We start from the raw sequence: 11,705 nt of genomic DNA, 5'->3' as shown, positions 1-11,705 counted from the left end.
CCTCTCTTTCCTGCTTCCTTGTTCCTTAAACCCAAACCCTGCTTTCCACACCTTCAAGCACTTCTTCTCCTTCCCGCCTTCAGTTTTTATGGCTTCTTTTTCTTTCTTCCGTGTGTCCTTGGACTCCAGGTTCCATCAGCCGCAGCCAGCAGGCCCAGTGCTTAGGGATGATGGGAGTTTAGTCCAGCAGGACACAGGTCCCCCAGTTGTGCTTTACACAGTAAGCCTTGAGAATAGGGTGTGTCATCGTCCGTCTGTCCCCCCTGCTTTGATTGGCGAAAGTGGCTGTTACAGGAGCACATTAAGACCCCCTTTCTGCATTTGTAAGGACTCTAGTCTTCCAGTGTGGCAGCCACTTCGCTTTGGAACTCCCTGCCTATTGACACCAGGCAGGAGCCTTCACAGTATTCAGCACCTGCTAAAAACATTTTTGTTTAGACTTGCCTGTCCAGAAGCTTAAGATAGTTAATGCCAATTTTAATCTGTTTTCAGTCTAGTGCTATTTTAACTTTTTGGAAAGCCTTAAATTATTGTTAATTTTAATGCCTTATAATTTTTGCAAACCGCTTTGAGGTTTTTACAAGTGAGCACTGTATAAAATTTATGAAATAATAAACAGTAATAAGTATTATTATTACTCATCAGATTCCCCCTCCCTGCTTCCTTCCTGTGTCCACCCACAAGGGAATTTGCAAAGCTCGTGCTCAGCGGGAGAGAGAAAGAGAGAAGAGAGCAGCTTCTGCTGCTTTTCCCCTCCTGAGAGCTGTTGGAGAAACCCCACATTTTCAAAAAAGAGGCTTATTGCATGGAGCTCCACCCCATGGGGGGACACGGGTGTCACTGTGGGTTAAACCACAGAGCTGAGGACTTGCTGATCAGAAGGTTGGCGGTTCGAATCCCCTCGTCCCGTTGCTGGGTCCCAGCTCCTGCCAACCTAGCAGTTCGAAAGCACGTCCAAGTGCAAGTAGATAAATAGGTACTGCTCCGGCGGGAAGGTGAACGGCATTTTCGTGTGCTGCTCTGGTTCGCCAGAATCGGCTTAGTCATGCTGGCCACATGACCTGGAAGCTGTACGCCGGCTCCCTCAGCCAGTAAAGCGAGATGAGCGCCTTAACCCCAGAGTCGGCCACGACTGGACCTAATGGTCAGGGGTCCCTTTACCTTTACCACCCCATGGACTTGTGGATCCACCAGTTTGCTGCACATTTGGTTCATAGACAGGCCTTTTCCCTGCGCCCTCCCAGCCTTTCAACAGAGACACAGCAGGGTCAGGCGGAAGTGTTTATTTCCAAACTATTCCTAAGAGCAAGAAGACGATTAAAGTACAGAAACGGGAAGGAGGTGAGCCCCTGGGAAGGATCCTGTGCTGCATCACTGCCCAAGGATGACCAGGCTGCACCTGGTGGCTTCTCTCGCCTGCCCTCAGGAAGCCCAGCGGGCAGTGCAAGCCCATCACTGCCCGACGGCTCGAGGAGGAAGCGGGTGAGGAAAGGATGAGGCCCTATGTGTCCTGAGTCCCCTCTGGCAGCGGCGGCTCCCCTTCGCTGCGAAGGGTCTCCATGAACCTCCGCATCTTGGCGGTCATCCACGGCGGAGGAGTGAAGGGCTTCAGTTCGTCCATCTTCAGATCCATGGAAGAACTGGAGGAAGGAGAGAGGAAGACCCCGTGAAGAGGGGGCAGCTCTTAGGACACAATGGGACAGGAAAGCCAGCATAGGACTCCAGCCTGCCTGCCTCCCAAACAGTCGTCCCCCCAGGACCAGGCACTTGGGTGGCTCCTCCGAGACTTGGGGGGCTGGCTCCATGCACATCCACACACCCTGCACAGGACACAAAGCTCAGCTGTGCACAGGGTAGAATCCGCACCCCAAGCAGGGCCTGCTCTAACTCACCGGTAATCGTCGCTCATAGCCAGATCCTGGATGTCCTCTTCCAGGAGGAGATACGCCTTGGGAAGGAGAGAGAGAGAGACCAAGAAGTTGCTGGCTATGGCAACCCTATGGCAGTTTGCAGCCCCCAACTTCCCCTGCAAAGGAGAAGCCAGCCCAGCCCAGCAGGACAGACCCACCACACGGCTCTCAGGTGCTTGCAAAGCAAGCTTGTTTTCTGCTGCTCCAGAGGGGAGGATTCAAACTGGTGGATTCAAAGGACAAGAAGGGAAATGCCAGCTAAACATTTGGAAGAAATGTCTGAGGCCAAGAGCAGTTCAACAGGGGAACGGACTCCCCCAGAAGGTGGTGGGCTCTCCTTCATCAGAGGTTTTAGAAGCAGAGGTTGTGCAGTCCTCTGTCAGGGATGCTTTAGCTGTGGTTGCTGCATTGCAGCAGGGGGTTGGGCTGGATGACCTCTTGGGTTCCCTTCTGACTCTAGGAATTCTATGAAAACTGCATAAAGGAAGTGGCAGAGGCCCTAGACGCCGTTAAATCTGTTGTGCCGTTCAGAGTGCATTCAGTTCTGCTTTCCTCAGGCTTTGGGACGCTCACCATTTTGCCCCCCGTGGCTCTCATGTGCTGCTGTTCAGCCAGCCAGTGCTTGTCTTGAGCATCAGCTGCATACTGGAAGAGAAACAGAAGTCGAGAGGATGCGGGCGACACAAACTGCAATGAAGCAATGCAGGCTGGGCTGTGAGAGACCTCCTGAATGAATAGAGTGTCCCATTCTGGGTACCACAATTTAAGGAGGATATTGATAACTGTGGTTCCTGCACTGCAGGGGGTTTGGCTAGATGACCCTCAGCGTCCCTTCCATCTCTACCATTCTGTGATTCTATGAAAAACGGAGAGATGTTGTGCCACCACCCTCGGGGTCTGCTGTGCAAGTGTCTCCTCACATTCTAAGACTTCTCTGCTGCTCAGGGGTGGAAAAGGAGGTCTGAGTTGAGTGTGTGTGTGGGGAAAGGAAACACTAGGGTCAATGGTCCATGTACACACAGGTACACACACAGGGAAGATCAGTGTGTTCTACCGCAATCACTCAAAGCTCTGCGCACAAAACACAAATACAGTCATACCTTGGGTTACATGTGCTTCAGGTTGAGCGTTTTCAAGTTACGCTCTGCGGAGACCCAGAAGTAACAAAGTGCGTTACTTCCGGGTTTTGCCACTCGCGCATGCGCAGACTCTCAAAATGACGTCACGCGCATGTGTGGCAAAACGCAACCCGCGCAGACACGTCTTACGTTCTACTCAGGATGCAAACGGGGCTCTGGAACGGATCCCGTTCGCATCCAGAGGTACCACTGTACTCAGTAGCCAGAGGACAGTAATAGGCAGGGAAAGAAAACCACGCCTGCTTTCCTAGGTGTGCCCTGTCAAGATCTGACACGTGTGTTTTCTGACAATGCCACCAGCTCACTTCCCCTGTGGTCCAAGGGCAGAGGATGTGAGGGGCAGAGTCAAGAGGGTTCAAAGGACTGACCTTGAACAGGTGGGGGTGCTTGATGTAGAGCCTGCCTCTGGTTCCTCCCATCCCGAGGGCTCTGAATCAGGAACAAAAAGTGGGGGGGGGGTTAGAATTCTGCACCTGGTAAACTGCACCCCATCCTTGCTGCCCAGCCATATGCCTAAAGCAGGGAAGTCCAAAGTCCGTTTCAGGGGCCTAATCTGGTTTAACCCGGCACCGGTGGCAGTTTATTTCCTGGGGTACAATCCTAAAAAAGCTCCACAACTTTGGTCGGCCCTCACGCATGTTCACTTCATCAAATCTGGCCCTCTTTGAAAAGAAGCTGGACCCCCCTGGCCTAAAGCCACCTCAGCCCCCGCCTCAAAGAAGCACTGACCAGTCTGTGGTTAACAGCTCAGTGCTCTGCTTGTCCCCAAGGGGCGTGTGTACAAAAATCCACCTGGTCTTCCCCCCAGCCCTCTGCCTGGCAGAGGCTTACTTGTTGGCCCTTGATCCAAGGACGAAGGTAGTGGTGTCTGTGATCCGAGAGGGATTCCACTGCAAAGCAGGAGCAGGAGGAGGAAAAGGAGAGAAGTTAGTTTGCTCCTGCCTCCCCCCACTACATCCCCGCTTCAGGTTTTGCTGCTGACTCGGTCTTACTCTGGGGAAGTCTTAGTGGTAATGTGCACACAGCAGCCCTCCCTTGCTGTTTGCCACTGTGTCCCCCCGTCCCTGACAGCTGGTTTCAGTAGTAATAATAATAATAATAATAATAATAATAATAAACAACTTTTATTTATACCCCGCCCTTCCCGGATCAGAAAACTGGGCTCAGGGCAGCTAACAACAAATTTAAAACACTTGATTGATGCAACAAAAAACAGCATAAAATACAGTATAAAACGTGAATAACAATAAATGCAGAATTCAAAAATCAATTTGGGGGGGAATCCATCCAATAAACATTAGATGATCACCAGGGTTAGCTGGCTAAGTTAGTCCTGTTTGGGCCAGCGAGGAGACCAGGGGAGAATTAGCTGTGGGATCCCAGAGCAGGCAATCTTCATAAAAAGGGGAGGGGGAGGGAAGGAAGGGGAATAAAAGATCAGGCTAAGTTTAAATTGAAAGCCAGGCGGAATAGCTGTCTTACAGGCCCTGCGGAAGGAAGTTAAATCCAGTGGAACTGGATCTGGCAAAAGAGCTCCCTGCCTGCAGGAAGGTCCCCCCCCACCTCCCCCCCTTTTCCCCACGGAGGCTCCGCATAGCAAGGGGGTGGGGGCTGCAGGGCACAGCCTACCTTGGGACCATCCCTCTGCACTGGCTCGCAGGACTTGGTTTTCCACCTGAAGGGAGAGAAGGCATCGGAGCTGAGAATCCTTCGACAAAAGGTGAATCTGAAAGGGCCGGGCGCTCTGCTTTGAGGAGACTCAGCCCTACCCAAAGCCCAGCGGGATCAATTGCAAGGCTGATAGCCTGGTCTCAAGCCAGAGCCTCGCCACCCCCAGGAAGTGCCCTCATTTGGGAAGGCCTGTTCCTTCCCCTTCCTGGCTCAATCACGCTTGGGGAAGGGATGCAGCTCAGTCACAGAGCATCTGCCTTGCATGTCGAAGGTCTCTGGATCAACCCCCAGCATCTCCAGGCACGGCTGGGAGAGACTTCCTGCCTTCCGAGAGCTGCTTCCAGTCAGTGTCAGCAATATTGAGCTAGCTGGACCAATTCAGGATAAGGCTGCTTCCTATGTAGGCTTGGCTGCTTTGCTCTCTCTGCTGCTGAACCGGCTCCTGCCTTCGTCTCAGCAGGGGCTCTCCAAAGCACTGGGAGGGGGAAATGGAGGTTGCAGCACAGACCCCCCTCAGCCCAGCTGGACGCCACACTTACGTGCTCCCGACTGGAGCTGCTCGGTCGTTTGCCTGGCTCTGTCCTGGAGGCCGCCCTTTCCTCTGAAAAAGGACATCTTTTATTACAGTGTCTTATTAGCCGCCCTGAGCCCAGCCTTGTCTGGGTAGGGCGGGGTATAAATAAAAAATTATTATTATTATTATTATTATTATTATTATTATTATTATTCTGGTCAACAGTTGCTCCTCCTGGTGGTGCAAGTGTTGCCCTCACTGGGAGCAGACCTCCCCCCAGCCCACAACCACAGAAGCAGCACAGCACCGAATAATAATAATAATTTATTTACACCTCGCCCTTCTGGCTGGGTTTCCCCAGCCACTCTGGGCGGCTCCCAACAGAATTAATGATAATAATAATTAAAAAGTGATAAAACGCCAGACATTAAAAGCTTCCGTAAACAGGGCTGCGTTAAGATGTCTTTTAAAAGTCGAAACAAAATTTAAAAATTCCTTCCAGTAGCACCTTAAAGGTAAAGCTAAAGGGACCCCTGACCATTAGGTCCAGTCGTGGCTGACTCTGGGACTGCGGTGCTCATCTCGCTTTATTGGCCGAGGGAGCCGGCGTACAGCTTCCGGGTCGTGTGGCCAGCATGACTAAGCCGCTTCTGGCGAAGCAGAGCAGCGCACGGAAACGCCGTTTACCTTCCCGCCAGAGTGGTACCTATTTAACTACTTGCACTTTGATGTGCTTTCGAACTGCTAGGTTGGCAGGAGCTGGGACCGAGCAACAGGAGCTCACCCCGTCGCAGGGATTTGAACCGCTGACCTTCTGATTGGCAAGCCCTAGGCTCAGTGGTTTAACCCACAGCACCACCCGTGTCCCTCAGTAGAACCTTAGAGACCAACTAAGTTTGTTATTGGTATGAGCTTTCGTGTGCATGCAAGTATCTGAAGAAGTGTGCATGCACACGAAAGCTCATACCAGTAACAAACTTAGTTGGTCTCTAAGGTGCTACTGGAAGGATGACTATGGCAGACCAACACAGTTACCTACCTGCAACTTTTAAAAGTCAGATAGTTGTTTATTTCCTTGACATTAGATGGGAGGGCATTCCACAGGGCTGGTGCCACCACTGAGAAGGCCCTCTGCCTGGTGACGTACCCTGGTGACCCTCAGCCCTGGCCTATCTTGAAGGGACAGAAGGTGAGCTCCAGAGTGACACCCCCCCCCCGCCGCTGCTGCTTCTCTAACAGCTCCCCAGGGTTTCCTACCTTTCTGGGGATGGGGCTTCCCTGCTGGCTCATCTCCTCCTCCATCGGCTTGGCACGCTGGTCAGGGAGAAGAGAGGATCAGTTGGAAAAGGGAGAAGCATTCGTCTCTCCCCGCTCTGATGCTCCTTGGCCAGCAGGGCCCTTTGGGGCAGTCCTGCTCTGGGCCAACGCTCCCCAAGTCCTCCCCAGGAGGCGGCACAGGGCTGATAGCCGATGGCTGCTCAGAGGCACCCGAAGGTCCCACGCCCGGGAGAGAAAGCACCAGCCCCGTCCCTCGCAGGAGAGAAAAGGGCTTCTACCTTCATCGCTGGCACTTCGTGGGGCAGCCTGGCAGCAGATTTCTTGCTGTCGCAGAAGAGGAGCTTGGCCTGCAGGGAGAGGAAAGGGTCAGGAGTGCAGCAGGGATGGCCGAGGCACCCAGTCTGTGCTCAGCACCCCCTGCTGGAACCCTTAAGATCCTAGGAATTATATGCCAACTGCCAATTGCAGCCGCTTCAAGGCTGGCCACTGGGAAGCAGCAGGTGGTTTGGTGGGGCAATGCAACACTTGCTCATAATATAGATATGGAACCATGGGAAAGATTGTGGAATATAGATATAAAATTTATAGCACGTTATAGTCTAAGGGAAAATTATATGAAAATGATATATCGATGGTATCTAACACCGAGTAAATTAGCAAAAATGTATAAATCTAAATCAAATAAATGTTGGAAATGTAGAGAGAAATCATATGTGGTGGTCTGTAGTAAAGTTAAAGCTTACTGGGAAAGGATATGTAATGAATTGAAAAGGATGTTTAGAATAACGTTTGTTAAAAAAACCAGAAGCTTGTCTTTTGGGAATTGTAGGGCCAGAACTACCAAAACTGTACAGAAAATTATTCATGTATGCTACTACAGCGGCAAGAATGTTACTCGCCCCAAAATGGAAAGGAGCAGAAGTCCCAGCAAAGGAAGAATGGATAAAAAAACTTATGGAATATGCAGAAATGGCGAAACTTAACATAAGAATAAGAAATCAAGATAACAAACTTTTTATAAAAGAATGGAAATGGTTTATTGAATATTTACAGAGAAATGGTAAACAGATAAGAACATTGGCAGGATTGTTGTAATAACCTGCAGTTTTATAATAGCATATATTTAAAGTAGATGAATAAACGAGTAAATTACGGTAAGTTAATTTGGATATGTAGAAGATATTAAAAATAAATTTAAGGAATTGCAACAAGAGGGGGAAGGAAATGAAGCTTTGAAATGTGAAAATGATTGTAAATTTAGTGCAATGCATAAACCTGAAAAGAATGAATAAATAAAAAGACTGGGGGGGGGGGGGAAATGCAACACACCCCACATGGTCCTCTGCCAGCAGAGCACAAGGACACCAGGACCCTAGTTTTAACAACAGCAGCATGCGGGGAATCAGGCACCTCGAAATGTTGTGGAATTCCTACCCCACAGAGGTGCGTCTGGCACAAAGGAAGGTATCCTGCTGGATCAGGCAAGAGTGGTCCCCTCTAGCGCAGCATCCTGTTCTCTCAAGGCCAAGCAGTTCTGGGAGACCCTCAAGCAGGGTCTGAGCACCACGGCAGGACTCTCCCCTCCTGGGCCTTCCAGGAAGTGCTATTCGGAAGCATCACTGCCTGCGGACGCATCGCCAACATGGCCAGAAGTCGTCAGCAGCGACAACATGTCTCATTCCCCCTGCAGCATCCTGCTAGGCAGAGGTGGCTTCATCCTGGGAGGTCCTGAGACCTGCTGGTGCTGCTTTCTGCCCCCAGAAGAACTCATTCCTGAAACAAGGAAGACCCTCAGGCACCCACCTGTTCCAGGCAACTCCGGCACGTCTCTTGGATGAGCTGCTCCGTGTCCACGTCCTCCCCGACATTCTCCCGCACGTTCCCCGCGGCCTTCTGGAAGAACTTGGGAACGACAGGGATGGCGCAGACCAAATTAGCTGCTCCTCAGAGTGCCACCCATCCCTTCCCAAGCTTCACCCGACTTGGCATACTGCAAGGTGGTTGAAACCTGGGCCAGCAGCTCCCTCTCACTGCTGCCCACAGAAGCCCCAACGGGTTGAATGGGGGGAAAGGTCTGCCCTCCCCAGGCACCCTGAGGCTGAATGTGGGCAGGACTCCTGCGCGGCCTCACAAGGCTGGCAGGTCCAGCACGGGCCTTTCTGATGTTCTTACCTTCATGTATTTGCTGAAGACAGCCTGGATCTCTTCGTTGATGCTGGGCTGCAGGACGGCTCGGAGGAGGTCCATGGAAACCACAGGGTCTGTGAAACTGGACCGAGAGATGGCCGGATGCAGCCAGCAAACACATGCACACCCCTGACACAGGCCAGCCCTGGGCTCTGCAGCAGAACGTAAGCAGTGTCTGCTGGATCAGGCCCATGGCCCATCTAGTCCAGCATCCTGTTTTCACAGTGGCCAACCAGGTGCCCATTAGAGGGGTCCCTCGTGCAGGATCTGAGCACAAGAGCAACACGCCCCTCCTGTGGTTTCCTGCAACTGGTATTCAGAAGTATTGCTGGCTAGTGGCCAATGATAGCCTCTCCTCTGTTAATCAGTCCCAAGCATGTGGTTTATTTTGTTCTTTTTATTATGTGTTTTCACCTTGCATTTATACGCAGTGAACCTCCCTGAGATCTATGGATGAAGGGTGACATACAAATCTAAATAATAATAATAAATAATAGTAATAATTTGAAGCCGTCTGGTTTGGCAGCCATCTCTTCCCTCCTGCAGGAGTGAATTCTGCAGTTCAATACTGCATCATGTGAAGAAGGACTTTGCTTTCCCTGTCCCAAACCTTCCCACCTGCAGCTTCATTGTTAATCTGACCTGCAGCGCAAGGCAAAGGAGGGGAGGACGGGATAATGACCTTTCCTTCTTTTGCATAGTGCACGTGCAGAGTTTTTGTGTCGTGTGAACAGGTTCCTAATTTGCTTATTCATTTTTGTTGGTGAGCCCAGAGCCTGGAGGATTGCCTTCGGTTGCTTGCAGTGTATTTGTGTGTGCACGCGTGTGAGAGACACAGAGAGAGAAAGAGTGAAAAGGATTATTGGGTCCAATCAGCCCATAGCTTCCTATGCTGTGTGTCAAAACAAAAAAAAATTTTTTCCTTCCAGTAGCACGTTAAAGACCAACTAAGTTAGTTCTTGGTATGAGCTTTCGTGTGCATGCACACTTCTTCAGATACACGGCTACCTATCTGTAACTATGCTGTGTGTGTGTGTGAGAGAGAGGTCTTTCTCTTGTTCTCCCTTCTGCCTCCAGGTGAGGCATCCTCCCCCAGGGGGGATGGAGCTGGTAGCGAAGGGCAGGTGCTGGAGGAGGGGTTCCTCCTGCCGCTCTTGCAGGTGGGGTTTGTGCAGGGCCGGATTGAGGTTTGATGAGGCCCTCAGCTCCTGAAGGCAATGGGGCCCTTTCTATGTCCAGCTGTCCTTTGTCAACAACAAACCATCACTGTTTTTTTGTGTTGAATATATGCTATATGGTCATTTACGGACCTAACAGGTATCTCAAGCCATTTGCACGTAACAAAATATGTGATATTTTAGTGAGCAGGCTAGCAGGTGGGGCCCATTACTTACATCAGGCATAGGCAAGCTCGGCTCTCCAGATGTTTCGGGACTGCAACTCCCATCAACCCTGACCACAGGTCCTGTTAGCTAGGGATGATGGGAGTTGTAGTCCCAAAACATCTGGAGGGCCGAGCTTGCCTATGCCTGACTTACATCATAGGAGCAAACAAAACACTGTTGCTGTAGGTAGGCTTTATTTTGTTTTCTATCTTATATTTTGGAAACGGACATCCATTTCCCCCCTTTAATTATTTTTTGGGGGGCCCCCAGAGAGTGGGGCCCTAAGCTAAAGCTTGTTTAGCCTATAGGTGAATCGGGCACTGTGTGTGTGTGTGTGGGGGGGTCTTCTCCCCTCGACCCCCCCTTTCCCCTCCCCCTCCCCCCCCCGCTCACCTGGTCATCACCTGCGACCTCCGTCCCCTCCGCTGCACCAGCCGGTGCTTGATCATGATGTTCCAGGGGCTCTGGGGGACGAGAGGCGCCTCAGTCGGGGGGTCTCCCTCTCCGCCCCCCCCCGGGAATGGGGTCCCCCTCCCCGCCCCCCCCCCGGCCGCCCCTTCCCCTCACCGCGGCGCCCGACCCCCCGGGCCCGGCCTCCTCCTCCTCCTCCGCCTCCTCCTGCCCCGCCGCCGCCTCCTCGTCCTCCTCCTCCTCCTCCTCGCCCCGCTCGGGCTCCGGCGCCGGCTGCTGCTCGGCCTCCCGGGCGGCCCCCATCCTCCAGGGAGAAGCAAGCGGGAAGAGGGAGAGGCGCCCGGAACTGCGTCATCGCCGGGCGCCGGAAGCGGAGACCGTCGCCTTGGCAACGGCGTCCAGGCCCCGAGGGGGGAGGGGGGCAGGCAGACGGGGCGCTCCTGAGCATGGGCAGAGCGCCTCCCCGCCTAGAGCAACCCCCCCTCACCTCCAGGGGAATACATTCATTTGCTTCTCTGGAATTGGAACTGGAAGGGACCCCCAGAGGCCATCTAGTCCCACCCCTGCCTTGTTTAGGGAAGCTTTTCACATTTGGTGAACTGTTTTAATAGTTGATGAAACAAAAAAAAAAAAAATTTTTCCCTTCCAGTAGCACCTTAAAGACCAACTAAGTTAGTTCTTGGTATGAGCTTTCGTGTGCATGCACACTTCTTCAGATACACTGAAACAGAAGTTGCCAGATCCTTCTATATAGTGAGAAGGTGGGGAGGGGTATTACTCAGAAGGGAATGGGTGATTGGCAGATAGCTGTGATGAGCCTGTTGACGACTCTTAACGACTGCAATAGGTCTTACAGGAAAAAGCAAGGGGTGAGAAGGTGAAAAATGGCTTTGTCATGTATAATGAGATAAGAATCCAATGTCTTTGTTCAGACCAGGTCTCTCCATGGTTTTAAGTTTGGTAATGAGTTGCAATTCAGCAGCTTCTCTTTCCACAGATACGGCTACCTATCTGTAAATAGTTGATGAGTTATTGTATTTTAATATTTTGCTGGAAGCCGCCCAGAGTGGCTGGGGAAACCCAGCCAGATGGGCGGGGTAGAAATAAATAATTATACAGTGGTACCTCGGGTTACAGACACTTCAGGTTACAGACTGTTAATGGAGAAATCTGAGGGCTCCCTTGGACAAAAAACAAGGAACCCAGCCAG

General features: G+C 51.6%; 1 protein-coding gene across 1 annotated transcript; it reads right to left on the bottom strand.

Annotated features, from left to right (window-relative positions):
- Positions 1-1,268: 1,268 nt before the first annotated feature.
- DNTTIP1 (deoxynucleotidyltransferase terminal interacting protein 1) lies at positions 1,269-10,819 on the bottom strand. Its single transcript, XM_083619072.1, has 13 exons — positions 10,652-10,819; positions 10,478-10,548; positions 8,685-8,781; positions 8,316-8,414; positions 6,791-6,859; positions 6,492-6,548; positions 5,260-5,321; positions 4,679-4,724; positions 3,881-3,939; positions 3,418-3,478; positions 2,484-2,555; positions 1,893-1,948; positions 1,269-1,640 (listed from the first exon to the last, which is right to left on the bottom strand). Exons 1-13 carry the CDS (start codon positions 10,796-10,798, stop codon positions 1,502-1,504), a joined length of 1,035 nt encoding a protein of 344 aa, XP_083475198.1. The 5' UTR covers positions 10,799-10,819; the 3' UTR covers positions 1,269-1,501.
- Positions 10,820-11,705: the final 886 nt, after the last annotated feature.

Source organism: Podarcis filfolensis (assembly GCF_964270895.1).
Source record: "Podarcis filfolensis genome assembly, chromosome: 6".
NCBI classification, from domain to species: Eukaryota; Metazoa; Chordata; class Lepidosauria; order Squamata; family Lacertidae; genus Podarcis; species Podarcis filfolensis.
Note: the sequence above shows the minus strand (reverse complement) of the source record. Positions and strands in the feature narration are given on the sequence as shown.

Bases quoted from the DNA above. Each gene is read 5' to 3' on its own strand.
- DNTTIP1 (XM_083619072.1), bottom strand. From the start codon at position 10,798: ATGGGGGCCGCCCGGGAGGCCGAGCAGCAGCCGGCGCCGGAGCCCGAG. The intron at 6,860-8,315 runs GTGGGTGCCTGA...CTCTCCCTGCAG, and splicing joins GCCGGAGTTGCCTGGAACAG to GCCAAGCTCCTCTTCTGCGA. The intron at 4,725-5,259 runs GTAAGTGTGGCG...CTCTCCCTTCAG, and splicing joins GCAGCTCCAGTCGGGAGCAC to GTGGAAAACCAAGTCCTGCG.